At 47.2% G+C, this 27,862-nt stretch overlaps 11 protein-coding genes across 11 annotated transcripts; 7 read left to right on the forward strand and 4 right to left on the reverse strand.

The window, feature by feature from the left end:
- Window positions 1-1,017: 1,017 nt before the first annotated feature.
- On the forward strand, window positions 1,018-2,221 carry V1508DRAFT_402777 (Sodium/calcium exchanger protein-domain-containing protein; the record flags this gene model as incomplete). The annotated part of the gene is made up of 2 exons (XM_066938509.1): window positions 1,018-2,055; window positions 2,117-2,221. 2 exons carry the CDS (start codon window positions 1,018-1,020, stop codon window positions 2,219-2,221), a joined length of 1,143 nt encoding a protein of 380 aa, XP_066797606.1.
- A 930-nt stretch (window positions 2,222-3,151) lies between these two features.
- V1508DRAFT_412335 (autophagy-related protein 13-domain-containing protein) lies at window positions 3,152-6,374 on the reverse strand. The gene is made up of 3 exons (XM_066939605.1): window positions 5,987-6,374; window positions 4,796-5,914; window positions 3,152-4,741 (listed from the first exon to the last, which is right to left on the reverse strand). The coding sequence occupies exons 1-3, from the start codon at window positions 6,107-6,109 to the stop codon at window positions 3,500-3,502; spliced, it is 2,484 nt and encodes an 827-aa protein (XP_066797607.1). The 5' UTR covers window positions 6,110-6,374; the 3' UTR covers window positions 3,152-3,499.
- A 210-nt stretch (window positions 6,375-6,584) lies between these two features.
- On the forward strand, window positions 6,585-9,708 carry V1508DRAFT_412337 (uncharacterized protein). The gene is made up of 3 exons (XM_066939606.1): window positions 6,585-7,226; window positions 7,284-8,709; window positions 8,759-9,708. Exons 1-3 carry the CDS (start codon window positions 6,756-6,758, stop codon window positions 9,610-9,612), a joined length of 2,751 nt encoding a protein of 916 aa, XP_066797608.1. The 5' UTR covers window positions 6,585-6,755; the 3' UTR covers window positions 9,613-9,708.
- On the reverse strand, window positions 9,630-10,451 carry V1508DRAFT_412340 (60S ribosomal protein uL29). Its single transcript, XM_066939607.1, has 3 exons — window positions 10,341-10,451; window positions 9,924-10,286; window positions 9,630-9,862 (listed from the first exon to the last, which is right to left on the reverse strand). The coding sequence occupies exons 1-3, from the start codon at window positions 10,341-10,343 to the stop codon at window positions 9,857-9,859; spliced, it is 372 nt and encodes a 123-aa protein (XP_066797609.1). The 5' UTR covers window positions 10,344-10,451; the 3' UTR covers window positions 9,630-9,856.
- A 220-nt stretch (window positions 10,452-10,671) lies between these two features.
- V1508DRAFT_412342 (snare region anchored in the vesicle membrane C-terminus-domain-containing protein) lies at window positions 10,672-11,912 on the forward strand. The gene is made up of 2 exons (XM_066939608.1): window positions 10,672-10,945; window positions 11,002-11,912. Exons 1-2 carry the CDS (start codon window positions 10,769-10,771, stop codon window positions 11,512-11,514), a joined length of 690 nt encoding a protein of 229 aa, XP_066797610.1. The 5' UTR covers window positions 10,672-10,768; the 3' UTR covers window positions 11,515-11,912.
- An 81-nt stretch (window positions 11,913-11,993) lies between these two features.
- Window positions 11,994-14,109, forward strand: V1508DRAFT_454286 (NMD3 family-domain-containing protein). The gene is made up of 3 exons (XM_066942575.1): window positions 11,994-12,445; window positions 12,508-12,588; window positions 12,642-14,109. Exons 1-3 carry the CDS (start codon window positions 12,107-12,109, stop codon window positions 13,956-13,958), a joined length of 1,737 nt encoding a protein of 578 aa, XP_066797611.1. The 5' UTR covers window positions 11,994-12,106; the 3' UTR covers window positions 13,959-14,109.
- V1508DRAFT_412346 (uncharacterized protein) lies at window positions 13,964-15,570 on the reverse strand. Its single transcript, XM_066939609.1, has 2 exons — window positions 14,630-15,570; window positions 13,964-14,577 (listed from the first exon to the last, which is right to left on the reverse strand). The coding sequence occupies exons 1-2, from the start codon at window positions 15,297-15,299 to the stop codon at window positions 14,198-14,200; spliced, it is 1,050 nt and encodes a 349-aa protein (XP_066797612.1). The 5' UTR covers window positions 15,300-15,570; the 3' UTR covers window positions 13,964-14,197.
- Window positions 15,160-17,376, forward strand: V1508DRAFT_412347 (ribosome biogenesis protein Nop53/GLTSCR2). The gene is made up of 4 exons (XM_066939610.1): window positions 15,160-15,286; window positions 15,365-15,715; window positions 15,820-16,701; window positions 16,752-17,376. The coding sequence occupies exons 2-4, from the start codon at window positions 15,585-15,587 to the stop codon at window positions 16,954-16,956; spliced, it is 1,218 nt and encodes a 405-aa protein (XP_066797613.1). The 5' UTR covers window positions 15,160-15,286; window positions 15,365-15,584; the 3' UTR covers window positions 16,957-17,376.
- Window positions 17,377-17,436: 60 nt separating this feature from the next.
- Window positions 17,437-19,265, forward strand: V1508DRAFT_366608 (D123-domain-containing protein). The gene is made up of 4 exons (XM_066937368.1): window positions 17,437-17,881; window positions 17,939-18,212; window positions 18,266-18,671; window positions 18,731-19,265. The coding sequence occupies exons 1-4, from the start codon at window positions 17,628-17,630 to the stop codon at window positions 19,075-19,077; spliced, it is 1,281 nt and encodes a 426-aa protein (XP_066797614.1). The 5' UTR covers window positions 17,437-17,627; the 3' UTR covers window positions 19,078-19,265.
- Window positions 19,266-19,733: 468 nt separating this feature from the next.
- V1508DRAFT_452516 (RNA recognition motif 2-domain-containing protein) lies at window positions 19,734-21,855 on the reverse strand (the record flags this gene model as incomplete). The annotated part of the gene is made up of 8 exons (XM_066942521.1): window positions 19,734-20,337; window positions 20,392-20,443; window positions 20,495-20,546; window positions 20,598-20,675; window positions 20,726-20,756; window positions 20,809-21,027; window positions 21,089-21,569; window positions 21,622-21,855. The coding sequence occupies 8 exons, from the start codon at window positions 21,853-21,855 to the stop codon at window positions 20,186-20,188; spliced, it is 1,299 nt and encodes a 432-aa protein (XP_066797615.1). The 3' UTR covers window positions 19,734-20,185.
- A 2,660-nt stretch (window positions 21,856-24,515) lies between these two features.
- Window positions 24,516-27,328, forward strand: V1508DRAFT_402788 (exocyst complex subunit Sec15-like-domain-containing protein; the record flags this gene model as incomplete). Its single annotated transcript, XM_066938510.1, has 9 exons — window positions 24,516-24,818; window positions 24,875-24,994; window positions 25,046-25,487; window positions 25,542-26,157; window positions 26,208-26,346; window positions 26,392-26,838; window positions 26,896-27,233; window positions 27,259-27,260; window positions 27,291-27,328. The coding sequence occupies 9 exons, from the start codon at window positions 24,516-24,518 to the stop codon at window positions 27,326-27,328; spliced, it is 2,445 nt and encodes an 814-aa protein (XP_066797616.1).
- Window positions 27,329-27,862: the final 534 nt, after the last annotated feature.

Consider the following 27,862-nt stretch of genomic DNA (forward strand, 5'->3'; position numbering starts at 1 on the left):
TGGCGGGTAGGGTTCCAATGCTATATGTACTGTCAAAACTCAGAGAATTACGTCATGGCTTTATTCAGGGTTGTGGCAAAACGGCATTGGCGACAATAATACCTTTAAGCTTGAATCTGACGCTAAGCCGTATTCGGCCAATAAGGGATGTGCACCGCCCCAGGGCCTGCCGCATATGGACTAGTGCCACACAGCCCGGTCAACGTGCAGACGCACTTAATTAATTAGTATGTTGCTGTTACGGTGACCGAGCTAGTGAACCTAAGATTCCACTTGATTTTCCACCAGTGCCAGCTGGCGGATACTATTCACTCATCAAGCAAATAATATTTACAGTAATATTATATAATAAAATCAAGATATGAATACCTAGTCAATATATTGGTATTTGAAAGTCGTAGTTAGGACAATAGATGTAGCAGCAGAGGCGGGAGCGCAATTGGTGGCTGTGCAATCCCAAGTGCTCAATCCAGCTGTCGTCTGGAAGTGAAGCGTGAAAGTCGATCTCCAACTTTCTTCACCAACCGTCTGCTCACGAACTTCTCTGCTAACTTACCCAATCATCTGCCTCATTGTCTTACCGGTGTGATATTGTCGCTGGTCGGTTTTTCCAAACTAGCTACTCTGATTGTCGATCGCTGGCCTGACCTCCTCTTGCGGTGTTCTCAGTCCTTTTCTGGCTACTGTTTCTACATCCAAACAAGCACGAAGACTCTAAAATGCGTACGTGTCGCTCTAGTGTTTTAGATCATAGTGGGTCGCACCCGCAATTTACCCGACCTTCGCCGTCATCTTTGTTGTCAGTTTATCCACATCAGCTAACTTGATCCAGAGCATCTCAAATCCGCAAAATCTTTTATGGTTAGACCCCCCGGCCCACGCACAAATTCCGCTACTTGCGGTGGTGGTCTTCTCTCTCGTGCCTCAGTCGACATTGAGAGCACCCCTCTTATTGACACTAATGGCGGCATCGAGGAACCCGACGAGTCTAACGGCATCCCCGGATCCGGAATCCCGATGGATGATTCTCTGGCTAGTCCGCCCACCGGTATTCCCCACTTAATCAATATCCTTAATGTCATATTTCTCAGCTCGTATGTCAATATATTACTCGTCTTCGTCCCTATTGGTATAGTTCTAGGCGCGTTGGATATGTCGGCATATTTGGTGTTTGTGATCAACTTCCTCGCAATTATCCCTCTGGCTAGTTTACTCGGATTTGTCACTGAAGAACTTGCTAAGCATGTCGGACAGACTCTCGGCGGTCTGCTCAATGCCACGTTCGGCAACGCTGTGGAGCTCATCGTGTCCATCGTCGCGCTTACGAAAGGCGAGATCCTCATCGTCCAGGCGTCCATGCTGGGTTCGATCTTGTCTAACATTTTGCTTGTTCTCGGATGCTGTTTTTTCGCGGGCGGTATGATTTTCCAGGAACAGACTTTCAGCAACATCGTCGCCCAAACCATGTCCTCACTGATGGCCTTGGCGACGGCGTCCTTGCTCATTCCGGCTGCGTTCCGTGCTACTCTTGACAGTCTTGACGGCGGCATCGACGAACATCGCATGCTCGCAGTCTCCCGTGGCACTGCTATTGTCTTACTGATCATCTACGTGCTCTATCTCTTTTTTCAGCTTAAGACCCACTCCTCCCTATTTGAAACTATTGAATCTCCCGATGACGAGCCTCCCGCGCTGTCGGTTGTCGTCTGCCTATTTTTTCTCACGGCAATCACAGTCATTGTGTCCGTTTGTGCAGACTACCTCGTCGACTCAATCGACAGCATAGTCACCACGACTGGACTCTCCAAGACTTTCATCGGCCTGATTATCATCCCGATCGTTGGCAACGCCGCAGAGCACGTCACGGCTGTGATGGTTGCCATGAAGAACAAGATGGAGCTCGCGATTGGCGTCGCGCTGGGTTCAAGTATGCAAATTGCCCTGTTTTTGACGCCGTTCTTGGTGATTTTGGGATGGATTATGGGACAGCCTATGAGCTTGTTTTTCAGCACATTTGAGACAGCGGTGTTGTTTGTCTCCGTGTTTATCACGAATGTGAGTTTCGATATTCGCATTGAATGCAATGAAATAATGAGTTAGTCCTAATGGCATGTAGGCGCAAATCCAGGATGGCATTTCGAATTGGTTGGAAGGCGCGATGCTCTTGGGTACTTACATGATCATTGCCATCGCGTTCTTCTTTTACCCGTCAACTTTGTAACATGGCGCAAGGAGTTTTACGATATGACTTGTCATCGACATTCTCGGTTCGAAATATACACGAGGTATAGATAGCACTATACTTGCTGACTGTAGATCAAGCTGTCATTTCATCAAACCATTGAATTTCGTTAACCACTATCAACCACTAATTCGTCACAACACAAGACAAAAGAGCTTAAACGCCTACTCTTTGTCGCCGTTTCTTCGATTTTTTCTCTTTGTTGGTCATTACCCCACTCAACATGTCGTCTTTCGATTCGATGTTGGCTCGTCCATGGTTTTGAGTTGTTCTTTTGGCGGTTAAATTTGTATGTATACTGTACGACTTTTTACGTCGGTGATTGTCAGGTATTATAGTGGTGCATACGATTAATGTACCGCCAACTTTTGAGATTATCGTAAAGTTAATCGCAAAAATGAAGCTCTAATCGTAAAGTAATCATATAGCGAAGTATAAAATCGTAAAGTAATCGTATTCCTTATTACGAAGGTAGGGTTATTACCCTTTGTAGAGGAAACACTCTGTCCTCTGAAATATCATCAAGATTGGGTGTATCAATGGTTAGTGTTTTGAATCTAAATTTCCATGTAACTAAACGATTTTTTTGCGAGCAACCAACGTCATTGCTCGTATAGTTAATCGTAAACTTTTGCAACCAATCGTATAGTAATCGTATTAGACTATACGATTACGAGTTATTAATCGCAAATCGTATCCACCCCTACCCGTATATGATTGTAAGTGAAGACTAATTATGCGCCACGACTCGCCTTTTAATTCTATCGCAAACACGGCTGGTGGAAAATGCGTGAGTAACCTCTGTACTACCCTAACCCAAACTGCAATGCCATTATTTTAGTTTAGTAGATAATCGGAAAAATATGCAGAAATAGATCTAGATTCCAAAGCTATCTATATGAAGGATGGTTATAGACAGTAGCACAAACGTAAATGCATGTCTGACAATATAATTATTATATAAACAATCGTACAAAGGCACGATATTATGCACTCGAAATAATGCAAGAGCGGGCGGCGATTCGTGTACTACTAAATAATTACCATTTATCAAATAGTACACTTATATAAAAATATAGCAACAAGAGTAACAAGAAACAACGTCTAAGAGATGGATAAATCTGTACATAACCATACCGCAATTAAATGAATGTTCCTAGCACTCCATTGATTCCCGCCCAAAACCCATAAACAATTATGAAATGACTACCTTCTAAAACTCCATTACTCTGACATAAAATAAATAAGCAAGAAAGGCTACTCCTGTGGCTGTGTTTTCTGCTGTGCTTCCTTTGGTGACTGCATGAGAATAGGTGCTGCTGTGGTATTGGTGCCAATAACCATATCGCTCATGGCAAACAACAATTCGTCGTCGTCACCAAAATGCCCTCCGTGAGAAGATACTTCATTGCTGTGCACACTCCCCGCACTGGGCGAACTCCGCAACGCTGCACGCCTTGCGATGGAACCCCGGAGTATCCCGCCGGAGCTGCAACTGTTACTATTACTCGTCGCTACAGTCGCCATACGTGTATGAGGTGCCGGGGCAAGCGAAATAGACGAATCAGCGTCGTCGTCCGGCGCCAACTCGTCTTCCTCGTCGTGTTTCGCCAAGCCGGGTTTCTTAACCGCCCGGCGGTGGGGTACTCCTCGGTCGTCTTCCTCGTCCTCAAGCACTCCGTCATCATCGTCTTCGTCCTCGAAAACTGGCTGGTCACGATAATATTCCGCAGTTAAGCCCTCGCTTAGACGAGATGGAATTGCCGGTGTATGTGGCGTATGTGGACTGATCGCCTTGCCGCTACCGCCACTTCCCGTGGATGAGTACGATCCGGAGACGAGCGCAGGTGAGCGCTGCTGAACCACGACCGATGCAGACATGCTATCCGACAAGAACGCGTGCGAATCACGTAGCTGCTGAAACCTCGCGAGCGATGTCCGAGGCGCGGATGTACCCATTCCGACACCCGTTACTGCTGCAACACCGTCGCTCTCTCGACGAGTAGTAAACGACTTGAGCGGTCGCCGAGAATCCAACATGCGCACAAACTCACCAAGTTCGTTGTCATCATCTGACGGTGTCCCGCTTCCACCAGCAGATCCATCAACAACGGCGTGCTGAGCAGCAACCGTCGCCGACGAGGAGGACGTGCTCCCATGCTGCCACTGGCTTCGTGAACCGAACGATGAGCTATAGCGTCGACCTGACTCCGGTCGAGAGCCGGCTGACGACGCAGATGATGTTGAGATTGCCAGTGCAGCCGATGGGTTGAAAGCGTTTATAGGCGAGACACTCGTGCTCTGTCTCTGTCCGCCAGAAAAAGTTGACGAGAAGTTAGACCTTTGAGCCCGTTGCTGATGGCTACTTATAGAAGACGACGAAGAACCCCGATGATACGATAACCTGGGGTAGGATCCCCCGCCAGGCATAAGATCTGATGACGGCGATGCCGAGAGCGCGGGGGATTTGAACGCCTGTACTGATGGTCTGGCCGTGTCCTGTTTCGTGGATGTCAGTAGGGAAGAAACTGAATGCCGATCGGCGTCACGTACGATTTGTTTAAGCCGGGTCCCGGATGTTATGTTACGAGACGCGCTCGTCGATAGCGACGACGTGAAGCTCGATTCTCGCTCATGATCAGAGCCCGTAACAGTACCTCGAAGTGCAGACAAAGGGCTTGCTCCAGGTACCGCTGTAGATTGATGATGGAACGAGCTCAGACTACCGTACGATAATCCTGGATCCAGCTGCGAGACTTCCCTGGAAGGGCTGTGCGCTGACGGCAAACTGTTGGTTGGCGAACTTTTCGAAGTTCTAGAGTACCGCCTCGCGGATGCTGTGGCCGCAGTCGTGTTGGCATATTTTCTCGTGCTATGTTCGTCTAGATTCAGAAAGTGCGAGCTCAAGATCGACTCGGAATCATCGACTCTGAATTCACAATTCTTGCGGTACGTAACGTGCACCGTAAATGCACCAGCCGGAGTATCGATCTTGTTGAAAGTGTGGTTCTGAGTATTATCTTTCCTATCCAAAATCAGTGGCATCGATAGCCCTATGCGCCCTCGACTGGAAACTGGGTAAGCGCCGTTCAGCACGCGACACGAGATTTTCAGTGATGAGGGATTCAACTTCGCTTTACTGAGTTTCTTCCGAAATCGCCAGGCGGGGAGTAACCGCACATATGCGTACAGAGACCGGAATAGGACAATCGACTTCTTGTACACGACCGGTAGCTCAGGCGGCAACTCTAGAGTATTGATACTGCGTGGATCGAGCTCGATGCGCCACCGCTCAAGAACAATTTCAGGTCGCCGAACATCGGCACGTAGCCCGCCGGCGGTAGCCGCAGCATCGACATTCCATCGCTTTCCTTCATCATCCAAAACAACCACTGTCTGGTTCGCAGTCAAATCACGGGCATCAAGGACGGTCTCGATTAGCAACGGCGGCAGAGACGCGAACGAGGACGTGACCAGAGCGACATCAGCGGCCTTCCACAGTCGTAGCTCATCCCGGAACGTGTCCGTATCGTCCACCTCAAGATTAAACCACTTGTTCGTCTTCTTCTGAGTAATGCTTGGGTCTGTGATAACAGCGTTTAGAGGTATGATAACCGGGTTTACAAGCATGCGGGACTGTATGATGACTTGTGCGGCTTTGGAGAAAAAGTTCTATAGACGCGGATGGTTAGTCCCATGGTCACTTGAGCTGGAAAGTACATAGAGCGCGTGAGCGGGACGTACCTGGACAACTTGGTTGAGCTTCGCCGCATGCGAGGGATCTTTCGTAGGTGGCCCTATAATAGGGCCACCGGTGGCAAGGCCCCGGAAGTCCTGCCCCGCGGGCACGGCGGCGGGCAGGCTCATTTGCGCTGGTGTGAATCCAGAATGAAGATTGTGCTGGTAGACTGCGGCTAGAAACACGGAAGGCGTGCTATGTTCGACGCGCTGGGACGTGTGCGTTGGTGGTCCAGCCGCGTGATCACGTTTGTGTGCGACTGTGCTGTACGCGTGCTGATCTGGAGCTGTTGAAGCTTGTGATCTGCCTGATGTGTTGCGGTGAGTACACAATATACGAAATAGGGTGAGAATCCAGGGAAGGGAGACCACGAAGGTGGAATATGAGAGGACGGTAAGATGGTGGGGCCAAAGGGAGCGATCGGGACGCGGGAACAGGATGCGTCTTACAACCGCTGCCATGCCGCAGAGTACTATTACAGTTTGTACTAGCTACATATCTGGTTTAGCCCAACCTCTAATAATAGCGTAAGGGCTCGTTGCGAGGCTCTGGCTCACATTTTGCAAACTCTACACCGCCTTCGCATTACGGATAAATTGTGTCGTCATTGCGCGTGGCCCAAACAAACTTAACGCCAGAAGGCGCGAAGGTTCAGTTTTGAGGAGGAACTCAAGCCGCATCAATTCTGCCTCGAGGTCAAAGAATTTGAGGCCGCGTCGCCAGTGAACTGTCAGTTGCTCCCGCTTGCAACATATACAGCAACGGCATCATCAGATGGTCGTGTGCCGGCTCTTTCCTGCGACACGAGCTCGAATACCGCGGCGAGAGCGCAGCTGGCATCGGCTTCCAGTAGCCAACTTCTTCTCAGCTTGTTCATGCTTCGTTGCACCAGAACGACTCGAGTATCCAGACCTCGACGACAAATGGGCTTCGATATGGCAAGCTAACCCGCGAGTGGGCACCCCCACCCGCGGCAAATTCTACTGTCTTTCCATGTTTCCGTATCCATCAGGCAACCTTCACATGGGCCATGTCAGAGTCTACACGATCAGCGACGTAATAGCGCGCTACCACAGACTACGCGGCTACGAAGTGCTGCATCCAATGGGATGGGACGCGTTTGGTCTGCCGGCCGAGAACGCGGCTATTGAGCGGGGAATTGATCCCAAGGTTTGGACGTTGTCGAACATTAAGAAAATGAAGGGCCAAATGCAGAAAATGTTGGTCAGCTTTGACTGGGACAGAGTCCGTAACTAATCGATTTTGAAGTGTGTATGCGCGACTCTGTACTAATTGCGATAGGAATTCGCTACGTGCTCGCCAGAGTACTACAAGCACACGCAAAGGTTGTTCATTACTCTGTTTAACGAAGGCTACGCATACCGCGCAGAAGCACCAGTCAATTGGGATCCGGTAGATCAAACAGTATTAGCAAACGAACAGGTAGATAGTAATGGCAGGTCATGGCGATCCGGAGCGTTGGTAGAACAGAAAATGCTGTCGCAATGGTTTTTCAAGGTCACAGGACTTGCGGGCGAGTTAAACGCTGATTTGGAACTGCTCAAAGAATGGCCCGAGTCGGTTAAGTCAATGCAGCAACATTGGATTGGAAAATCTGAAGGTGCGGAGATCGTATTTGGTATCAAGGGAAGTGAAGAGATTCTTCACGTATACACGACACGTGCGGATACCTTGTTGGGTGTTCAATACCTGGCACTATCAGCCACGCACGCTCTTGTCCAACGGATCATGTCGGGCGGCGACTCAGGGGTGACTGAATTTGTGGACAAAATGAAATCATTTTCGAAAGACTCCAAAGAAGGCTTCCGCCTAAATGACCTGGAGGCCATTCATCCGCTGACTGGCTCGACTCTCCCAATCTTCATCGCTCCCTACGTTTTGGATACATACGGTCATGGTGCTGTCATGGGCGTTCCAGCTCATGATGCTCGCGATTTTGACTTTTGGAAACAGAATGTACCAGGCGAGGACGTCGCACGAGTAATTATTCCGTCGTCTCCAAACGATCCCGAATATGACGCGGATGGACCATACACTTCTAAGTCCGGCAGACTCGCATCATCAACAGGAAAATACAGCGGCCTCTCAAGCACTGAAGGTGCAGAGGCTATTGTTAATGACTTGAAAGCACTAGGCAAAGGATACAAGACCACTAACTTCCGCATCCGTGACTGGCTGGTCAGTCGGCAGCGATATTGGGGTGCTCCAATTCCGATCGTTCATTGTTCAAGTTGTGGTACAGTCCCAGTTCCCGAATCACAATTGCCTGTTCTCCTTCCTGATAACATATCGCAATCTGGCTCAGGTTCTCCATTAGCACGGCATAAAGAATGGGTGAACGTTAGCTGTCCCAAGTGCCATGGAAGTGCAAAAAGAGATACGGATACGATGGATACCTTCGTCGATAGCTCATGGTACTACTTCCGATATCCTGACGCTGATACCTCGGAAATTCCATTTACATATGAGGAGACTTCGCGGATGCTTCCCGTAGATCTGTACATCGGCGGCGTCGAGCACGCAATCTTGCATCTATTGTATTCTCGATTTTTCGCAAAGTTCTTCGCGAAACACGGGTTGTGGTCTGGAGGCCCACTGAATGGCGAACCGTTTCAGAAATTGATTACCCAGGGTATGGTGCATGGCAAAACGTTCACAGACCCGGAAACGGGGAGATTTTTGAAGCCTGAAGAAGTCGATCTGACAGGTATACGCACACAATCTTAGACACGACTATCACTCACTGACATGAGTAGACCCACATAAGCCAATTATAAAGGCGACACAACTCTCACCAAATGTCTCCTTTGAGAAGATGTCGAAATCGAAGTATAACGGTGTTGACCCTGAAGAATGCATTGCAAGGTACGGTGCGGATGCCACGAGAGCACACATTCTTTTCCAGGCACCAATCACAGATGTTTTGGAATGGGATGAAGCCAAGATCGTCGGCATCCAGCGATGGCTAGGACGTCTGTGGCGCCATGTTCTCGCTGTCACGCGAGATGTCAGGGCCAGTAGTATCACTAACTTCTCAATGCCTGACAAGTTCACTGATGCCGAGTTAATGCTGTGGAAAGATGTTCAGGATACGGTTGACAAGACGACGCAGGCGCTTGGCACGACGTTTACATTGAACACTACGATTTCGAACTACAATAAGCTTACCAACAGCATCATCGCAGCATATACCACATCGCAAACTGCAGCGGAGGAGAAGGACGAGGTTCGGTTACCAGTCATGTTAAATGCAACCAGTAAGCTCGTCAAGATTTCAGCTCCAGTGGTGCCGGCTACGGCGGAAGAGTGCTGGGCTACTATTCTCGAGTCGCAAGGACTACCATGGTCGTCAGTGTTTGAGAGCGGGTCGTGGCCCGAAGTTGAGACAGTTCAACTAAAACAGACTTTGATCCCCCACAATATTTTTATCAACGGCAAGCGGCGATTTTCTGTAGACCTGGAAGAAGGCTGGGATCAGGACAAAATCGCGCAGACTGTATTGGCAACCGAGAATGGACAGTTATGGCTCGTCGAGAGAGCTGGCGGTAAGAAGATCCGGAGGACAATTATTCCAAAGGGACAAAAGACTGTCAGTTTTGTACTGAAGTAGTCGAGAAGCAGACGAAGTATGTTATATCGATTTAACAATTGACGCATATTTGTATATACCTTGTATATAGACGACTTAATTATCTTCCATCCTATAGACTGCAGCATTATCGCAATCGTGACTTCGGTCGAGGCAATTGCGAGTTAACGTGGATACCAACTTATATATTCACAAGTAAAGATACATGCATAACCGTTATTATACTATATAAACATAACCCGAACTTTTTTTTCTTTTAAGTAGTCTAAGCCTGCATATAACAATTAGCACAACCTTATGCGACTGCAGTTACGAGACGAGCGTATCCATACCTTCAACGCATATTTTCTCTGGGGGAAAGCAATTAATTTCTTCTTCTCCTTTTCGGTCTTCAAACTCTTCTGGTGCTTAGTCAACTGTCTTCGTAGAGCACGGGTCTTCTTAACACGGAGGTCAAGTGGGATGTACTTCTTTCCCTTGTAAAAGAGACGGAGCTGAGCTCGTTGCTGCTGGTTGATGACGGTGAGGACACGGGCAATCGACTTACGAACCGTGTGCATTCGAATCAAGTTGGAGGCAGAGGCACCCCGCGCCTTCTGTGCCTTGAGGGACGCAAGTTCCTGCTTCAGCTCAACGAGCTGCGCCTCGAGATCCGCCTTCGATTTCTCACGGAGAGTGTACGCTTTGACACCAGGCTGCATCATACTGTCAACGTCTATTCATAACCAAAATCAAAATAATCATCGTACCATTGTGAACTGTGTGGGGGTTGAATTCGACGGTCGAGTGTTGGCTTCGTTTGACTCCAATAGCGACTTACACCTCCGAGATGCATTCAACCTTGGCCGGTTTGTGTGGACCGTGGGCAGTGGTAGCGAGTTGATGTGTGACTGTTTCCAGGAGAATTTAAAATCTAGGGTTGAGCCCTGCTCTAACTGGAGACGTAAAAATGCGCGTGCTGAAAGTTACTGAGAGATTAGTATGCGCACATGACTTGTGCATTTACAGCCAGAATCCCACATGTGTTTTTTGCCAGAGCGGAAGTTCAACTGAGCCATTCGCTTAGGCTCTCCATCCTCACTGCGTTCGGGCATCTTTACAGTTGCAATCTTAGTGTGATCGCTGCAAGCTTGGAGATTGTGTATCTGATCCTAACTCATCTCCGACACGACCTAAGATGGCCGAGTTCACGTCGTATGCATCCTTTGGCCAGCTCCGGTCTCAAGCGCGGCAGCTCGAGTCGCAGACAGAGTCCTTGTTTCTATCTTATTCTTCGTTTTCCCAACACCCACCACCGACTGCTACCGAAGAGGAGATCAAGGTTGTCAAGGAGCTTGAAGAGACACTGTCAAAGGTAAGTCGAAACGCTTGGTATTCGTTCGGATGTAAGCTGACTATGTCTGCATCTAGAGAGAGGATATACTTAATACGTTAAGCCGCATTCTCGACTCCGAGCATGTATCATCGGCCACTAAACTTCACCATCTTCAACGCCACAAAGAAATCTTCGTCGAGCACCAAAAAGAATTTATTCGTCTTAAAGGAGTAGTCGAATATGAGCGCCAACATGCGAATCTCCTATCCTCGGTGAGAAACGACATTGACACATTCCGATCAACATCTTCATCTGCCCCAGTCGACCCCCGTCGCGAAGCAGACTACATGCTCAACGAACGAACGCGCATTGATCGGTCGAATAATATGGTAGATGGCATTCTATCTCAGGCCTATGCCACGAGGGAAGAGTTCGGTCGTCAACGGCAGGTTTTGATGAATATCCAACGACGGGTGACGAGCACTGCTAGCCGTATTCCTGGTATAAATACCATAATTGCAAAGATCAACACGCGAAAGAAACGGGATAGCTTGATCATTGCAACACTTCTTTCAGTCTGCATATTATTCTTGTTTTTCTTGAGATAAAATCAATTGGCGTTGCAAGGGTTTAGTCATCCGTGTTTTAGAGGGACACATTTTCAAGTTGACTCTGGTACAGCAATGGATTGAAGTGTGCTTTACAGTCACCATTGCTCTCAATTTGGTTTGTTTTAATTCCGTAAATTATCGTTGTGGGTTGTATTTGTTTACGTTTCGTATTTATGGCACCTTTTGTTTTGGGTTTTTACATTGTGGCAAAAAGTGGTGTTTATGGGACTCCTCGTTGATGAAAGTACATAATCGGTTTTTGTAGTCTTGTATCTGTACATCTCTGTTATTGATTTATGTGGATATGATACTTGTTCCTTTAAGAGTTTGTATACAGTAAAATGTAATAAGTAGGAGCTTGGGTGATCGCCTGCAGCGCAAGCTATGAGCCCATGACGAGCGCTGACATCACGTCGTCGCCGCAGCCAAACTAAAATTTGCGAACTCCCAATTTCAAAAGCAACTCTTCACTCCCAATTTTTTTTGCCAGCTCACTTACCTTCTTACTTTCCTGTGTTCAAATACCACGAGGAAGGAGCTTGTATTCAGCTTCATTCATTTGAACAGTTAGTTTAAAGACATATTTAGAATGTCGTATCAGTCAGCATTCGGCATTACTGCGGCTGCAATCAGTGGCGGAGCCGTCCCGCTCTCGTCACGAAACGAACAAGAACCACTACAGACAATAGCGACAGTGTTATGTTGCAACTGCGGTGTTCCTATTGATGGAACTAGTGGACTGTCTATGTGCTATGACTGCATTAAATTGTCGGTCGATATTACTGAGGGAATCCAGCGTGAAAGCTCGCTCAACTTCTGCAGAAACTGTGAACGATTTTTGAGACCGCCTAATCAGTGGGTTTCTGCGCAGTTGGAAAGCAGGGAATTACTTGCATTATGTTTGAAAAGATTGAAGGGACTGGCGAAGGTACATTGCTTTAATATTAGCTGATATTAAAGTATGAGGATTTTGCTAATTGTGTCATGTAGGTACGACTAGTTGACGCTTCATTTATCTGGACGGAACCTCACTCTCGGCGCATCAAAGTGAAACTCACAGTCCAAGGCGAGGTATAATATCTTGCAAATTCCTTTATATTACGCTTGTACTCACTTCCGTTCAGGCTTTTGCGAACACTATTATTCAGCAATCATTCGAAGTTGAATTTGTTGTCATAGCCACGCAGTGCCCGGATTGCGCGAAATCATTCACAGCAAATACTTGGAGGGCGACTGTTCAGATTCGACAGAAGGTTCCACATAAGAGAACGTTCTTCTACCTGGAGCAGCTTATCCTCAAGCACAACGCCCATCGTGACACTATTTCAATTCAGGAGACTAAGGATGGACTGGATTTCTTTTACAGTCAGAAGAACCACGCTGCTAAAATGATTGACTTCTTAGCCGCTGTTGCACCCATTCGAACGAAGAAGTCCGAGGAGCTAATTTCTATGGATACTCACACAAGCGTGCGAAGTTACAAGTTCACATATTCAGTAGAGTTGGTACCGGTTTGTAAAGATGATCTTGTGTGTTTACCAAAGAAGATCGCCCGCGCGTCAGGAAATATTGCTCAGCTGACTCTGTGCAATCGAGTCGGTAACTCTGTGCATTTGCTTGATCCACAGACGCTGGGTACGATGGATCTACAACCTGCAGCTTACTGGCGACAGCCATTCAGTACATTGGCCACCACTCTCAATCTGACAGAATTTGTCGTATTGGACATCGAGCTCACCAACTTGAAAAAGGGAAAAATGTCGTTGGCCGATGCCACTGTCGCTCGATCCTCTGATATGGGCAGAAATGACAGTACTTACTACGTTCGTACTCATCTTGGTGGAATTTTGCATCCTGGTGATACAGTGCTGGGATATTTCCTTTCGAACGTGAACTTCAACCATGAGCTCTGGGATACCCTTGATCAAAGCAAAGTTCCCGATGTTGTTCTAGTCAAGAAGTCATATCCACGAAAGAAGAAAAACAAAGGTCGCAGCTGGAGACTTAAGCGTATGGCCAAGGAGTACAATGAGATGGAAGATTCCGGAAATTCAATGTCTTCTAAACAGCGCCAGATTGAACAGGACCGAGTGGAGAGAGATTACGAATTGTTCTTGCAAGAATTGGAGGAGGACCCGGAACTGCGGAGTACGATTAACTTGTACAAGCAGGCCAATTCGCAGAATCCCGGACGACAGATATTGCCCAAGGATTCCAAGATGGAAGGAATCGAAGCTGGCGACGTCGACATGGGTGATCATAAAATGGCTGGCGTTGAAAATATGGATGTGGATCGCGCGAAAGATTCCGACGAAGACGGTGCAGATGATGGTGTTTCCGACGACGGTTCATACGAGGGCTCCCTTCCGGAGGTTGGTCTTGACGAATTGCTGGATGAGATTGATGAATTGACCCTCGAGGATGGTTATCATGAGGAATAAGTATATTTATCAAAAGTTCATGCTGCATCAGTGTATTTATATATGTTGAAGGTCACATAAAATGGGTTCTGGGTCTTGTTTGGATACAGTAGTGCGTGCATTATTGGTCTTCACGGTCTTGATGGATTAATCAATTTTCCTTAACATTCCATATTCTCGGTTCAAATCGCAACGCCAAATCTATATATAATAATGCTATAGACCTAAAGTATAAACATTAATCCATATCAGCCAATAATTTATGCAAAAATATTCTTGAGCACCCGCTGCATTGTCTCCTCCTTATCCTTTTGCATGACAACGCTTCTCTGCTTGAAATTTCTCCGCATCTCAATATCTCCAGCACTAGGAACAGGCTTAGACTCAGACTTCACCTTAGGTTCGGTCTTTGCTTGTTTCTTCTGCTTTTTCTCTTGGATATGCTCAATCATTTTCGCGCGTTCGACATTACGAATGAACGCCTTATTCTCTTTAGTAGCCTGAGAAATCTCGGCGCGTAGCTTAGCTTGTCGAACCTGATTCTCGTACGCGATCTGTTCGGTAAGATTGTGCCATTTAAATTTGGGAAGGTATTTAATGTTGAGGATGTCATCGTAGTAATATGAGCCTTTTCGACCACCTATTAACATTAGTTTGCTTGCCAAATCAGAGGCAGCTATAAAACAACGTACCAATAATGTTTCCATTCAAGGTTGACGCAGCTAACTTCGCTTTCTTCTTGTCCTTGAATTCGACCCATCCTTCTACGAAATTTCGCTTCTTGTTTCCGCCAAACCGAACTCTTCGTGCATACGACTTGGGATCCTCAGGCGCCAAGAAGACTCTATCCAATTCTCCAAACCGCGACAATATCTGGCGCACTTTTGCCGGCTTCATATATGGCGGTATGCGAGAAAGGTAGACGACGCCGGACTTCTCGATCTTCGCCCGATTGTCTTCAAGCTCCGTAGTCGACAACTGCCGGAGTATACCTTTTGCGTTTCCATCTCGATCAAGACCTTCTTCATTTTCAGTCTCGTCTTCGGACTGGTCTTGTTCGCTATCATTGTCGTTGTCCTCATCAGATTCGTCCTTCGTAGTAAACGCCAGGATCGAATCAATTTGTCCTGTCCGCTTATTACTCCCTTTCGCCGCGGTTGTAACTCGACTCTCTTCTTTCTCCTCATTATCTTCCACAGTTTCTCTCCTTTTCGACTTCTTCACGTCAGCTATCTGCTTCGCTTTCTTGAAGACCGGTTGTCGTTGTAAGCGAACATCATCCTCGTTGTCATTGTCGTGAAGCTCATTGTCGGAAGCATTGTCTTCTGTCGCGAACCAGTCCCGTTTTCGTGAGTCAGACATTTTATAAGACTTTCTATTAAGGTCAATCAAACAGCGTGCTACTGAATACTGAACACAATTAGTAGTTGAGGGTGAATGAATAAAGTGGTGTGGTTAGGACAATGTTTAAAAATGTGCATCACAATCCCCCAACTGCCTGGTAGCTCCAAAAAAAAAATTCTAACTCCCAAGGCAGTTTTTTGAGAGCAGCGAAATTTCCACGGTTTATTTTATAATCGTCGACGTTTCACCTATTCTGTGAAACTAAGTAGCTAGAAATAAGGTGATCAGGATATAGCAGTTAAAATGGAAGTCGACGCTCCGAAACAATTATCACAGCCATCGAGGAAAGGACGAAAGGCATGGCGCAAGAATGTCGACGTTTCAGACATCCAGGAAGGATTAGAGAAAGTTCGGGAGGAGAAGATCTTAGCTGGGTAAGCGTTTTAGATCCCTTTCGACATTGTGTAGAAGCTTTAGCGTATCTGCGAGTACATGTATGTGGTAGGATTGTACAATATGCTGAGACTGTTTCATGCAGAACGACACTGAATTCGCTTTCATCGGATCAGCTTTTCTTAGTCGACACGACGGCCTCGAATGCTGGGCTAAAGAAAGTCGGCAAGAAACCACTGAAAGTTGACGAGATTCTTGCACAGAAATCTGCCATTCCAGCACTAATCTCGCGCAAACGAGGGATTGAAGGAGAAGCGGCTGCCTTGAAGAAAAGGGGAAAAGTGCAGGGTGTTACATACAAGGAACTTGGTCGATTATTACGCGTTGCGGGACGGACGGCTGATGGGAAGACTTCCTTGGCGAATTTGGAAGCCGATTCACAGATTATTAAGGATATATACGATGCATGGGCCGGGTCTGAGAATGCTAAGCTTGAGAATAAAGTTGAGAAGCAGGAATCACGCACAAAGAAGAGCAAGCATTTACTAGCTAATGCTAACGAGATCAGGTTATTTGAGACTACAAGTTATGCGAAAATGCAGGATCCACCATCCACAATAACGCGGCCACCTATTGCGTTTAAGGAGTCCAGAAAGGCTGTCGACGTGCCGGTTGAGGGAAAGTCCTACAATCCCTCGCTGGAGTCATGGCAAGAGTTATTGGCTGGAGAGACTGCGGCGTTAGAGAAAGCCGAGAAAGAAAGACTCCGGCAGGAGGAACAGAGAGAGAGAATTGAACGACTGCGGGACTTACTTGACGAGAGAGAACGCCTCGGTCTTGATGAAGTTGATTCAGATGAAGAAGGTGAAACGTCTGCTCCTGTGAGCACAGTTGCTGTGAAGAAAGAAGATGAGCTTGAGAGTTCTACTAGCGCACCACCTATGCCATCTACAGTACCTGACAAGACTACGATTGATCTGACCAAACCGAAGAAAAACGTTCGCAAGCACAAGTTGGGCAAATATCGGTAAGTGCATTCTGATTTAAAGGATTTTCAATTCGGCTAACACTAGTTAGCCCCATGGAACACCCCATTGAAGTCAAACTCTCAGACGAGCTTACCGACTCTCTGCGATTAATCAAACCAGAAGGCAATCTCGCAAAGGATAGATTCATTAGTTTTCAAGAACGCGGTATCATCGAGTCAAGAGTACAAGTCATGCCCGGACGTAAATACAAGAAGAAGGTCACGGAGAAGTGGAGTTACAAGGATATCAAGTAACGAAAACTATGTATATATTTGATTTACTTTAATAAGTGTCTTTTTTAGTACATAGTATCATGACTTGGCAGGACATCCCTTATTAAATGCCCTGTTTCTGCAGGTCTTTTTTTGCCTAGGTGCCATTCTTCTGCTCTAACCAAGCTTCGAGGGATGGATCTCCATCATAAAGCTCTCGATAGAGAAATAGGTGAAAACTGCCCTGCACACATGGCGGAGTGTACCAGCTGTGATGGCGGTTGCGCGCAGGTGCACTAATTGCTATATCTGGCGGTTTCCCTTGCATAAGGGTAGTCTGTATCTATCCTTGCTGCGGTCTTCACGTTACATGCGTGTGTGGAGGAATGAAGGAAGCTATCTGCTGGACAATAGCGGTCAAACCCTGCTACCCCCTCTGGGAGCGCATTGGACTGGACGGGAGCTTAATTGAAATGAAATGCATTAAGTTACACAACAGCTTAAAAGATGTAAAATGAAATAAAAAAACAACAATAATGTCACTTTATTTTCGTGGCTTGTCTAACCTTAGCCTTAATAATCAAACGTGGCTAAATGCGCTTCCTCCACGGCGCCGCATCGCTGAGAAATTAGTTAGATGGCTATGAATGTTCAGCTACTCACATCACACAGGCATATTCCCTGGTAGTAAACTGTTACTGATCCGATAAGCAATGGCATTAGGCACTCCGCATCCACCTACACGACTCCCATATCTACCATCGCCTTCGTCAAGCCCACCAGAGACTATCCAAGGAGAGCCGCTAAATTTCCCCCCGTTGACGAAGCAGCATGTCAAAAACTGCGCGTTCAGTTCCTGGCACGCGAGGTATAAGAAGATAACACCACGAGCGACAATAGTGAAGCCTGTTGGTGAGGGATTTGTAGACTACTTACTTTCGGATGGAATATTTCTGCCTCCAGAGGGGTACATGTTCTAGTTAATCATGTCTACATGGGTTATACGTTATTAACGGTAGGATAGGGAACGCGCAGAATGGAGCAGCGACTCAGACTTCGACGACGATGAGACGGGCTTAAGTACTAGAATACAAGAGCTACGTACTAAAACCAGTGCAGGTACAAGTCTCTCCGACTCCGAGTCGGATGACGAGGAAGAAGGAAATTGGGACGATGATGAAGAGGACATTTACAAAAACGATCCCGCTACAGCATTTCCAGAACTTGACAAACGCGTTAAAGAAGTCCTAACAGATTATGGTGCTGTTACCCCCAAACTGAATTGGTCATCTCCTAGAGTACGCATTTCTTGTGCGGATATTGTGGAATCGATGGACTGACTGCAGCACAGGACGCGACATGGATTACCACAACTAACTCGCTCAAATGCGTAACGCCAGGAGACATATATCTCATCCTCAAATCATCAAACTTCATAACACATGACCTCCTCCATCCATTTGAAGACTGCATCTCAACAATTCCGCCTACGCCAGCGGTGACAACCTCCTCCCCGTCGCCATCGCCATCGCCAAACTCTCTGCCGTCAAACGAAGTTGAGTTAATACTGAAAAAATGGGTTGAGTTCAACCCTTCCATGGAATTCCGAGTCTTTGTACGCCGTAGGAAAATCCTCGGCATCTCTCAACGCGCGGACAATTATTACGAATTTCTGGAACCATTGCGAGGGCGTCTTACTATGCTCATTCAAGATTTTTTCCACGAAAAGCTATGCAGTACATTTCCCGATGAAAATTGTAGGTCCCGAAATATTGTAGTTTGCAGTCGTTCAATGAATACTGATTCTAGTTGGTAGTCTGTTTCGACGCGTATATTCCGAAGCCGGAGCAAAGCCGGGTATGGTTGATTGACATTAATCCATTCGCGGCGCGCACCGACGCCCTGATGTTCTCATGGGTTGAGCTGCTCCGGCTGGATCCCGACGATCCGGAATTTACTCCAGAACTGCGGCTCGTGTCCGAGGACGAGGGCGTGCATACCTTTTCAACGAAGCCCTTCTCGGCGCACATGGTTCCGCGAGACGTAGTGGATGCGAGTGTGCAGGGAGGCGCCGGTATTGCGGCGTTTGCGAAGAAGTGGCGCGATATGTTGGAGAATACGGCGGAGAATACGGCGGAGAATACAGAACAAAGTGCGGTATAATGCTGAACTAAGAGGTGACGTGCAGAAGGAATGTATTGCATGTGTATATTTTCGTAAATGGGTATTGTTGGATTGGTGTTCGTGCTGGGAATATTATCTAATGCGTGTTTAATAAATTGCATCGGTTCCGACGACGAACAATTTGAACAATATCTACTTTGACCGCAATAATACATAATAACTAATAAAACTCCTCGCCTCACACTTCGTCACATGTCTGATCCATAATTGCACGCGATGGCTCAAGTGACCATCCAGCAAGTATGATAGAAATGCAATGCAAAAGTAATGCTATATCGTCCACCCTAATAGTCAAATATTCACGACACGAACAATATCTCATACACACAAAATTTCATAAAATTCTGATTCCCAGTAAGCAAGCTTTTCATAGCAAATTCAAATCTCTTTCCCAACATTTGACAGCAAGTGAGCAGATAAAAGATGGCGCTGCCTGTGGCAATTCAAAGTACATCATAGCAAAGAAATATTAAGAACATCTAATTCATAAAATACCCATAGAAAAAGAGGCTGTCCCAACCTCCACCCTATCCGTTACAAATCATAGACCTTGAGAGAACAAAAAAAACCAACAACACCTCGCACCATAGTTCGTAAGAGTCCATGTCAAACATCAGTCTGGCAATTTCCATATCTGCATTCATATCAAATCCACTTGATGAGACGAACTCTCCAAACAAAGCAGAAGATAAAAGAAATACAATCAAAAAAGACAAAATCGTCATTCAAAACAAAGCACCACTGAAAACCATCCGAAGCCAAGCCAAGCCCCAATGATAAACTTAGAAAGAGAGAAATCAAAATAAGGTAAAGATCAGAGAGGGTTTGGCGCATAATAATACAAAACCTACAGACAGCAACCAACTAGTCAGCAATTGCCTGTCGATTATGAAATTCAAACGATCCCAACAAATAAGCAAAGATAATTCCAATAATGATATGTTCAACGCAAACAAAGTACCGTTAGCCATAAAAGCATAGACTGAGGTATTCAGATCCAGCAGCATCTCAATAACGGCAAATTCTGCGCCAGTTTCCGCTGTTGCTACCAGGTGGAAAAAGACCTAAACGAGATTGTTAATATTATTTAGCAAGTATGCTGCATGCATAGTTTACCGATCTGCTGAATACTAGCAAGAGAGCGCAGTTTGCGGTTCATATTATTAGGAGGCGGGAATTCCTCTTCCTGTCCCTTCAACGGTCCATCAGAATAGTAGATCTTGGGGCGATAGGCAGCATCTAAGTAACGATGAGTTTCACTATTTTGTCCCGGTAAACATCAATAGAGCAGACCTTGGTCCATGACGCTAGAGTTGCGAAACTTCTCGATCAGGCATTCCTTTCCCTGAGTAAATAAAAGTTAGTTTGGAGTATATAGGATCAATCTGGAGGTCACATATATATTGGCATAGGAGATATCACAAATCTTCTCTGAGTTGAAGCGATTCCTAAGTTTCTGATCAGAGCTATGCTGGAGGCTACTCTTCATCACAGCTTACCATTTCGTGCCGGCTCTCGCTTTAGCAAACGTGATAATAGCTTCCGGAGAAGTAAATGAAATAAACGCATATCCAACACTAGCGTCTGGTAAATACTAGTCCACCTCGTATATTACAAGTCAACTTACTTGCACTTGTTCAAAAAGTCGATTCGCAAGTCTAACAATAATGTTATTCAAATCCCACTCCTTTGAGACAATTTTGTTCTTACAAAGAAAATCATAAGTGTTCTTGTTAGTAACGTCGATATACTCCTTCAGCATCTGCTGATCAACCTTATTAGGAATATTACGGAGCATCAAAGTCGTACGAGTATCGAGTCCACGGGCAATTCTTTCCAAGTCGACGACATTATTCTTTGGGACTGTCGCATTGGTGTACACACTGTATCCGCGAGACATGATATCAGGGTAGCTTTCGACTTGGAATGCTGAGTGTTTATTAGTAAATAACAAAGCTTGCTGAAGAAATGCAAGCAATCATGGACTTACTCAATGATGCCTCGGCATCCCACATCGGATCAGACCTGGGACTTCTCGGGATCGATGTAGAAAGCCTGCGAGTATGCTTTCCGGCGCCAAAATAGTCAAGTTGAGAATAGTTATCCAAAGAATTCTTTGACTTTCCATAATCGTAGGACTCGTGCCTGGTCAATGGCTTTCCAACGGGGGACAACTCTTCGATGTGGCCGTCGTAGTAAAAATTGTCCGCTGGACTCTGCGGCTCTGAGTAGCTATCGTGCACACAGCTATTTCTTTCAGTAGAGCTAGGAGGAATGGACAGTAAGGACATCATATTGCTCCTGCTGCTCTCAAACACTGGCGCATGAACGGAAAGCCCTTCCCGCTGATTCTCAGACGCGAAACTCGCTGAACAAGAGCCAGGAGAGTTTGCAACGTCTGATCCGTTTGGGCTAGGCGATTTTGCGAACATTGCGTCAGTCTCTTTGAAAGACACATAGAAAACCATATCCTGTGAAAGTCAGAGTCGTTGAGTCGTAATTAAGTCAATATGTATAACTCACATCAATCAACTGTCCATTGAGAGTGAGGACGGCAGACGCCGAGTCGCGGACATCGAAGAATTCGCAGGAGATACTCGTCTCGCTCTCGATTTTCAAAGACTGCACAGATCCAAACGTAGGCAAATACTTTTCCAAAATGCTTCTAGCTCGCTTGGCCGTTCCACGACTGAAGTAGACAGCGAGTTCACCCTCGTTGTTAGACATAAATGGGATCTCGATTCCACTTTCATACATCTAAGCGAAGTCAGATGAGCGCTGCGATACAAGTTCACTGCCCTATGACATACCTGAGTAAGGTAGCTCTTTGGGAAGAAGTGGGGCCGAAGATGGTAGCCCAAGATCGGCTGGGAGCATACTGCCTTATATGATGTAACAGCATGACGAAGATCAAAGTAGGCCACTATGATGGACCCGTTGAGTGCAATCTCGCGAGTGTAAATGCCCCTGAGATCGCCGAATGCCTGCGGCGCGAAAGTGGGGTCAGCCAGCCGCATTTAGCTCCACCACAAATCAATCACAGGAGAGGACACAAACTTACATGAAATTTCTCACTCAACAAGATAGGATCCGCACTTTTAGAGAGCCCAGTAATTTTGAGGTAACGACTTGGCTGCATGTTCGTCTGATGAGAGGACTCAGGATGCGAAAAGCTGGAGCGCGAATGCTCCTTGAGAACGGGAAGATTGTTTCGCGCGGCTTCTTTGATTGATTTCATTGGCTCATTGTCATTCATCAGGTAGCTCTGCCAAGATCGCGAGGAAGAGGACACTGAGCTTTGCACGCTTAGTCCTTCGAAGCTCACGCTCAAGCTGTCAAATCTCTGCTGTTCGGCAACGAAAGAGGAATCTGATGAATTCTGTGTTGCAAGGTCTGTGCCACTAGCTTTGCGCAACGCAGTGCTCGACTGACCATAGGGATCCACCGAATACTCTTTTGATCGAGACAACGACGATACTGCTGGGGATTAGTTAAACTACACGAATGGAGTACCCAGATCGATGTGAAACTGTTACTCACGGGAAGAATGGCGCTCAAGCTTTGCGATTGGCATTTCCTGCGGTTGCTGTTGCTGTTGCTGTTGCTGTTGGGCACAGCTGGACACAGATCGGAGCCCGAATGACGGGCCGTTGGAGTATCTGTTTACGGTAGGGTCTGGTCTGCGATCGGTAGCCTGAGGCGAATCAAGGAGAGCGGACGGGATGGCTTTACGCTCGTCGAACTCATTTGAGGGAGAGCCAGGATTAGAAAAGGAGTCAGCTTCAAATGAATCCTGAGCTGGCGTGCCAGGACGCTTTGATCCAATGACGCCGGTGGAGCTCGACGCGGAAGCCAGCTGGCGAGATGGAGCAAACTCGCGAATAGCAGGATTGAAGGGCGCAAAGGGCGAGTCCACGCGGTCAGAGGACGCGAGGAGGGAGATATCATCAGACGAGGACGAGAAGAAAGTCGCAGTCGCCGAAGCAGTGGAAGCCATGGCAAGCATGGGAGGCGGAATGAAACTGTCTTGGGGTTGCAGATATACACGCAACGAAAGAAAGCAAACGAGACGGTGAAGTCAAACGGAGAAAAGAGAGGATGGGGATGGAAGGGCCGTGCCAGACGGGTGGGTTTTATAATGGGAGACAGACGGCAGCAGAGACGCGGGCGTGGGTACAGCACGGTCGACAACCGCGGGGTCGCGTTTCTCACCAGGCCCTGTTTGTTGTTTTATGGTACTTTTGGGCGCACCTCAGGTTCGTGTAACATCACGCGCCTCACGCGCACGAACAAGCTACACAAGTTCACCGCAGCCGGGTCCACAGCACATCCAGCTCGCATTGCTGGCTGCTTTCGCCGCCGTCTCGCTGGGAAGCGACTCCCGACTGGAGGAAGAGAGGAGTACGAAGAGCAGACCGGCGACACGGCTGGATGCTGATGCGATCGATGGCGACTCCCTCGTTTGTGCGGAGCAATAACTATCCATTTAGCCAGCTGGAAGGCGATTTGGTCAGCGCGTATTTTGTACGATATGTCGAATATGCAGCACGAGGCGTCCGAACATCGATCTCGATTGCTTGCACGCTGATTGGGCCGCCTGCCGACTGCGCGAGACTCGAGCGCGCCGGAGGAGTAGGAAATAAGCCCGAGCGTTGCCCCGCCAACGCTTAATGCAGGTCGATCACCTTGGACAGATCTCGCCGTTGCCCAGCACTGCAACATGCGAGACAAACCGATTCAGCGTCTGGCCGCGGCGGAACTACTTCCTGATGAGGCTTGATGGGTGCGCAGAGCTTTCGACAGGGTTCTATAAATTTATGTTTGACGGTAGTCAAGGTAGTCAGCGTGTGTTTAATGTAGATATCGTGATTCTGCTTCCGACAGCTGACTCTGCTGATCCGGCACATCATTCAATTCAATAACAACTACGTATGCAATTCCGATAATTAATAGTCATGCAAGTAGATCATTGGTGTCCGATACAACCGTTCCTGCCCAACTGTAGCACTCTCCCAATACCGGGGAGAAATAAGCTGCGTGTTTGGTAGCTTGACCGGTGCGTCTTGTTCGGTGCGTGTTCGGTGTAACTAAGCACCAGATATATTTTCATACTGCCGGATTAGGTAGTCAACGCCTTCAACATCACTCCGGGTAAATTACAAAGGTGCAGTGACTGCACAGCCGTGTCTTGTTACGCTCGCGCCGCTCAAACCGATCCATCGACTATTGTCGGCATCCTCGCAACTCAAGTTATCACTAATTCCCACAGGAATATATCTACCAGAAGCTGGATTCAAGTCGCCGCTGATCATCTGGCGTTGCTGCGCTGTTCCTGACGCAATCGCAGACTCCGTCTTGCTGGCTCGGACAGGGCTCAACTGCCAGCTTCTCAGTCCTCTCTATTTTCCTGCGCAACAATGTCCCTTACCACTTCCGCCACACTGACAAAATCCCCATCCGCCGTGGCCGCTGTAGGCGGAACGACGGTCACCGAGCGCACGCAGGCAATGATGCAGCACCTACAGCAAGTTCTTCTACTCAGCTCCGATCCAATATCGCTGCTCAATTCGTTCGAAGGGGATGATTACCTCGAGCAACTCGCTCCCGTCGTGGAGGAAGCCGTCAACGCCAGCCACGTTGATCTGCTCATTGACCGCCTAGCCAGTATCACGGCGCTGAAGGAAACCGAAGTCCAGAAGCTGTGCAACAGTAACCAGCATGTATGTCGTCTTGCAAATTATGATCGGGCAGAGCTCACCTGCTAATACTTGCATAGGAATATACGAAGGCCGTGCAGCAGCTCGCCAAAGTGAAGCAGAGTTCAGAGCAGATGCGTGTGAGCGTACTAAACATTAATCAAAATTTGCAACAATCTGGTCGAGCGCTTGTGGCTAGGGTATGATGCCCAAAGGTGTGCGTTTCGAGACTTGCTTCTGACTTAGGGTAGAACAAAATGCTATTAGATTCGCAGGGTGCGCGGAAGAACATCGACGACGCTACCGCTGCAATTCGACAATGCTTAAAGGTAATCAACATGACCAACAAGATCAATGAGATGATCGAGCAAAAGAAATATTTCGGTGCACTCAAGAGTCTGGACGATCTGGAACAAAATCACATTCAGGAAGTCGCCCAGTTCGAGTTTGCCCAAATAATACGAAAATCTGTACCCGTAATGCAGGCTACAATCAAGGATGATGTTATTGCGGATTTACAGGTCTGGCTTGCGAATGTGCGCAAAGTCGCTCCGCAGATCGGACAGATAGCGTTTGGAGTAACCGAGTCCAGACGACGGCGGTGGAAGAAAAAAGTCGACCATAATCCGCAGCTACGGTTTTATAAGCTAAATTCCGCTGTCGAGCTGGCTATGGACGACGACCGTGATGAAGGTGTGTTTCCCGTTTGGGACTAATTATATGCATCAGCATACTGATAGTACCTAGTCGATCCCTTGAATAACGATACCATAAATGTCGACTTGACTCCATTCTACGAGAGCATGCACATTTGCTCCGCACTCGGCGTTCTGGATGAATTCCGCGACAATTATGCTGTTGGCCGCATCAAAGAGCAAGACGCGATACTACCGCCGTCATTAGAATTCACGGATGACGACATTGCCCCACTGGAGAGCCTACTTCACGGTGCGTGCGGATTTGCGATTGTGGAGCGGATAACTGTTCGGAAAGCGTACAGGGTCCGAACACCTGCATCTGTGAATGAGCTGTGGGAGTCAATGTGCCAGCGAATTGCCCATTTGATAGATCCGGTCTTGCCTACCCTGCGTAATCCAGAGACTTTACTACGAGTGCGGACGTTACTTGGTCTGTTCATTCAGACGATGGAGAGCTACGAATTTTCCGTGGAGAGGTTGCATTCGTACATGTTGTCGTTGTTTGAGAATTATTCTGCATTCCTGAAACAGAGATTTGCCGAAGAGTTCCAGCAGACTGTCATGGAAGATGATTACATGCCGATGAAGATCAACCAACGTGACTTATGGGAGAAAATTATCGGTATAAGTTGGTACAAGCCAGGCAAAGAGGCGTCGAAAGTCAAGTGAGTCTTATCTTGAGCAAATTCGGTTGTTTAGAGCGCTGACCGTATAGGTTTCCTTGCTTGCTGCCGTTCTCACAGGTATACCCACTCTCATGCGCCGAGATTCGCAATTTTGTGAACCAGCACTATCAATTCTCAGACGAATTTTCAGAACAAAATCCGGGCCAGATCGAAACCACTCTACGAGCTGTGAGTCTCCCATCGCGTTTGTCTCCATGACGCTAACATTAATAGAACCTCGATGAACTCCTTGTGAAAGTGATCTGCAGGACACTCCGCGATCGGCTGCGGTCGAGCAACCGCGAGGAAATAGTGCAGATATATATTAACCTGGAGTACTTCCAGACTGCCGCCATTGAGCTCGAAAAGATGCTCAACGAAACCGCGACCGTGCATCTCGACGAACCTATAACGCTACACGCGGCTGTAGCCTTCTCAGACGCCCGTAAATTGGCCGAAACCCGCATTTTCGAGCTTGTCAATTCCAAAATTGACGATTTCCTGGAAATCGCGGATTACGACTGGGATACTAGCACTGAGCGGACTGCGCCGAGCTCGTATTTGTCGGATATGGTCAATTTCTTGGAGACGCTTGTAGATTCGACGCTGGTAAACTTGCCGCGGTCGATTACTAGCTTTATATACTTTGACGCTTTTGATCATCTTGCCACGAAGTTGTTGGTATGTTATTTAGTTGCCGGATTTGTATTGTGTGTGGATTAAGCTAAAGGATAATAGGACTTGCTGTTGAACGCGGGTCGACGGATCAGTAAAGCTGCCGTCCTGAATTTCAACCGAGACATCTGCTATCTCGAGAACTTTGTCGGCAACATCGGTTCTTCATCGTCCAAGAGGCGCGACATAAGCTTGAACCGCGGGACGCTGGACGACTCGGACAACGTCAAGCGCAGAAGCGAGGACGACGCGGACAATAGTTTGTTGACCACTTTCACGGAATTGCGGCAGACGATCGATTTGCTGATGTCACCAAATGTGGAGGAGTACAATAACACGGAGATAAGAATGCGCAAGTACGGGCGTGTAAAACCGCAGAACGCGGCAGCCTTGGTTGAGAAGTATGTTTTTTTCCTCGTCTTTTAGCCGTTAGATTCCTGCGTGCTGATTTTTATTAGAATATTCGCGCCGCCTGCTACTCCTTCGCGAACCATGAAGCGATTCCGAAGGGGTGGCTAAATGTCAGTACAGCGGGGAAGTATCCATATGTATTATAGCCAGTTGGGCCGATCATGAGACAGACATTAGGAGTTTGGGGCTTTCTTGTTATTTGGCTGCTTTCGAACTTACCAGGAGATCATAAGAGTGAATTATGTTATTCTATTTGGCTTAAGCATTTTATTTGCATGAGATGCACGGCTGCAATCGTATCCTTTCGTTTGTGCCGATGGTGTGGGTGTATTGCTTCGGACTGTGTATTTTAGGGGATATAAATTGAAAGAATGGTGCTGGCAAATATACATTTCACTGTTGCATGTACTGTAAGCTGCAAGACTCGGTAACGTCCGATTGTAGTTTTCTGTCAGAAAAGGACTAATTGTGGGTATTACACCATGTAATGCTTTACGTAGCAAGTAAGGATTTCAAACTTATGAGGGCGTATAAACAGCTACCTGGGTTCTTAATCTCGGTACAAACTTTACCCTAGCCCACGTCACAAAAGTATTTATGGTTTAAACCCCTCCCGCCT

Source organism: Lipomyces doorenjongii (genome assembly GCF_038497915.1).
Source record: "Lipomyces doorenjongii strain NRRL Y-27504 unplaced genomic scaffold V1508scaffold_9, whole genome shotgun sequence".
In the NCBI taxonomy this organism is placed as follows: Eukaryota; Fungi; Ascomycota; class Lipomycetes; order Lipomycetales; family Lipomycetaceae; genus Lipomyces; species Lipomyces doorenjongii.

Excerpts from the sequence above, each read along its gene's own strand:
- V1508DRAFT_412335 (XM_066939605.1), bottom strand. The coding sequence starts at position 6,109 with ATGAGCCTGCCCGCCGCCGTGCCCGCGGGGCAGGACTTCCGGGGCCTT. Across the intron at positions 5,915-5,986 it reads AGCTCAACCAAGTTGTCCAG|AACTTTTTCTCCAAAGCCGC; the intron begins GTACGTCCCGCT and ends CCGCGTCTATAG. Across the intron at positions 4,742-4,795 it reads GGACCCGGCTTAAACAAATC|GACACGGCCAGACCATCAGT; the intron begins GTACGTGACGCC and ends TCCACGAAACAG.
- V1508DRAFT_412337 (XM_066939606.1), top strand. The coding sequence starts at position 6,756 with ATGGTCGTGTGCCGGCTCTTTCCTGCGACACGAGCTCGAATACCGCGG. Across the intron at positions 7,227-7,283 it reads TCAGCTTTGACTGGGACAGA|GAATTCGCTACGTGCTCGCC; the intron begins GTCCGTAACTAA and ends TAATTGCGATAG. Across the intron at positions 8,710-8,758 it reads TGAAGAAGTCGATCTGACAG|ACCCACATAAGCCAATTATA; the intron begins GTATACGCACAC and ends TGACATGAGTAG.
- V1508DRAFT_412342 (XM_066939608.1), top strand. The coding sequence starts at position 10,769 with ATGGCCGAGTTCACGTCGTATGCATCCTTTGGCCAGCTCCGGTCTCAA. Across the intron at positions 10,946-11,001 it reads TTGAAGAGACACTGTCAAAG|AGAGAGGATATACTTAATAC; the intron begins GTAAGTCGAAAC and ends GTCTGCATCTAG.
- V1508DRAFT_454286 (XM_066942575.1), top strand. The coding sequence starts at position 12,107 with ATGTCGTATCAGTCAGCATTCGGCATTACTGCGGCTGCAATCAGTGGC. Across the intron at positions 12,446-12,507 it reads GATTGAAGGGACTGGCGAAG|GTACGACTAGTTGACGCTTC; the intron begins GTACATTGCTTT and ends TGTGTCATGTAG. Across the intron at positions 12,589-12,641 it reads AACTCACAGTCCAAGGCGAG|GCTTTTGCGAACACTATTAT; the intron begins GTATAATATCTT and ends ACTTCCGTTCAG.
- V1508DRAFT_412346 (XM_066939609.1), bottom strand. The coding sequence starts at position 15,299 with ATGTCTGACTCACGAAAACGGGACTGGTTCGCGACAGAAGACAATGCT. Across the intron at positions 14,578-14,629 it reads CTTGAATGGAAACATTATTG|GTGGTCGAAAAGGCTCATAT; the intron begins GTACGTTGTTTT and ends TAATGTTAATAG.
- V1508DRAFT_412347 (XM_066939610.1), top strand. The coding sequence starts at position 15,585 with ATGGAAGTCGACGCTCCGAAACAATTATCACAGCCATCGAGGAAAGGA. Across the intron at positions 15,716-15,819 it reads GAGGAGAAGATCTTAGCTGG|AACGACACTGAATTCGCTTT; the intron begins GTAAGCGTTTTA and ends TGTTTCATGCAG. Across the intron at positions 16,702-16,751 it reads CACAAGTTGGGCAAATATCG|CCCCATGGAACACCCCATTG; the intron begins GTAAGTGCATTC and ends AACACTAGTTAG.
- V1508DRAFT_366608 (XM_066937368.1), top strand. The coding sequence starts at position 17,628 with ATGGCATTAGGCACTCCGCATCCACCTACACGACTCCCATATCTACCA. Across the intron at positions 17,882-17,938 it reads ATATTTCTGCCTCCAGAGGG|GGAACGCGCAGAATGGAGCA; the intron begins GTACATGTTCTA and ends ACGGTAGGATAG. Across the intron at positions 18,213-18,265 it reads TGAATTGGTCATCTCCTAGA|GACGCGACATGGATTACCAC; the intron begins GTACGCATTTCT and ends ACTGCAGCACAG.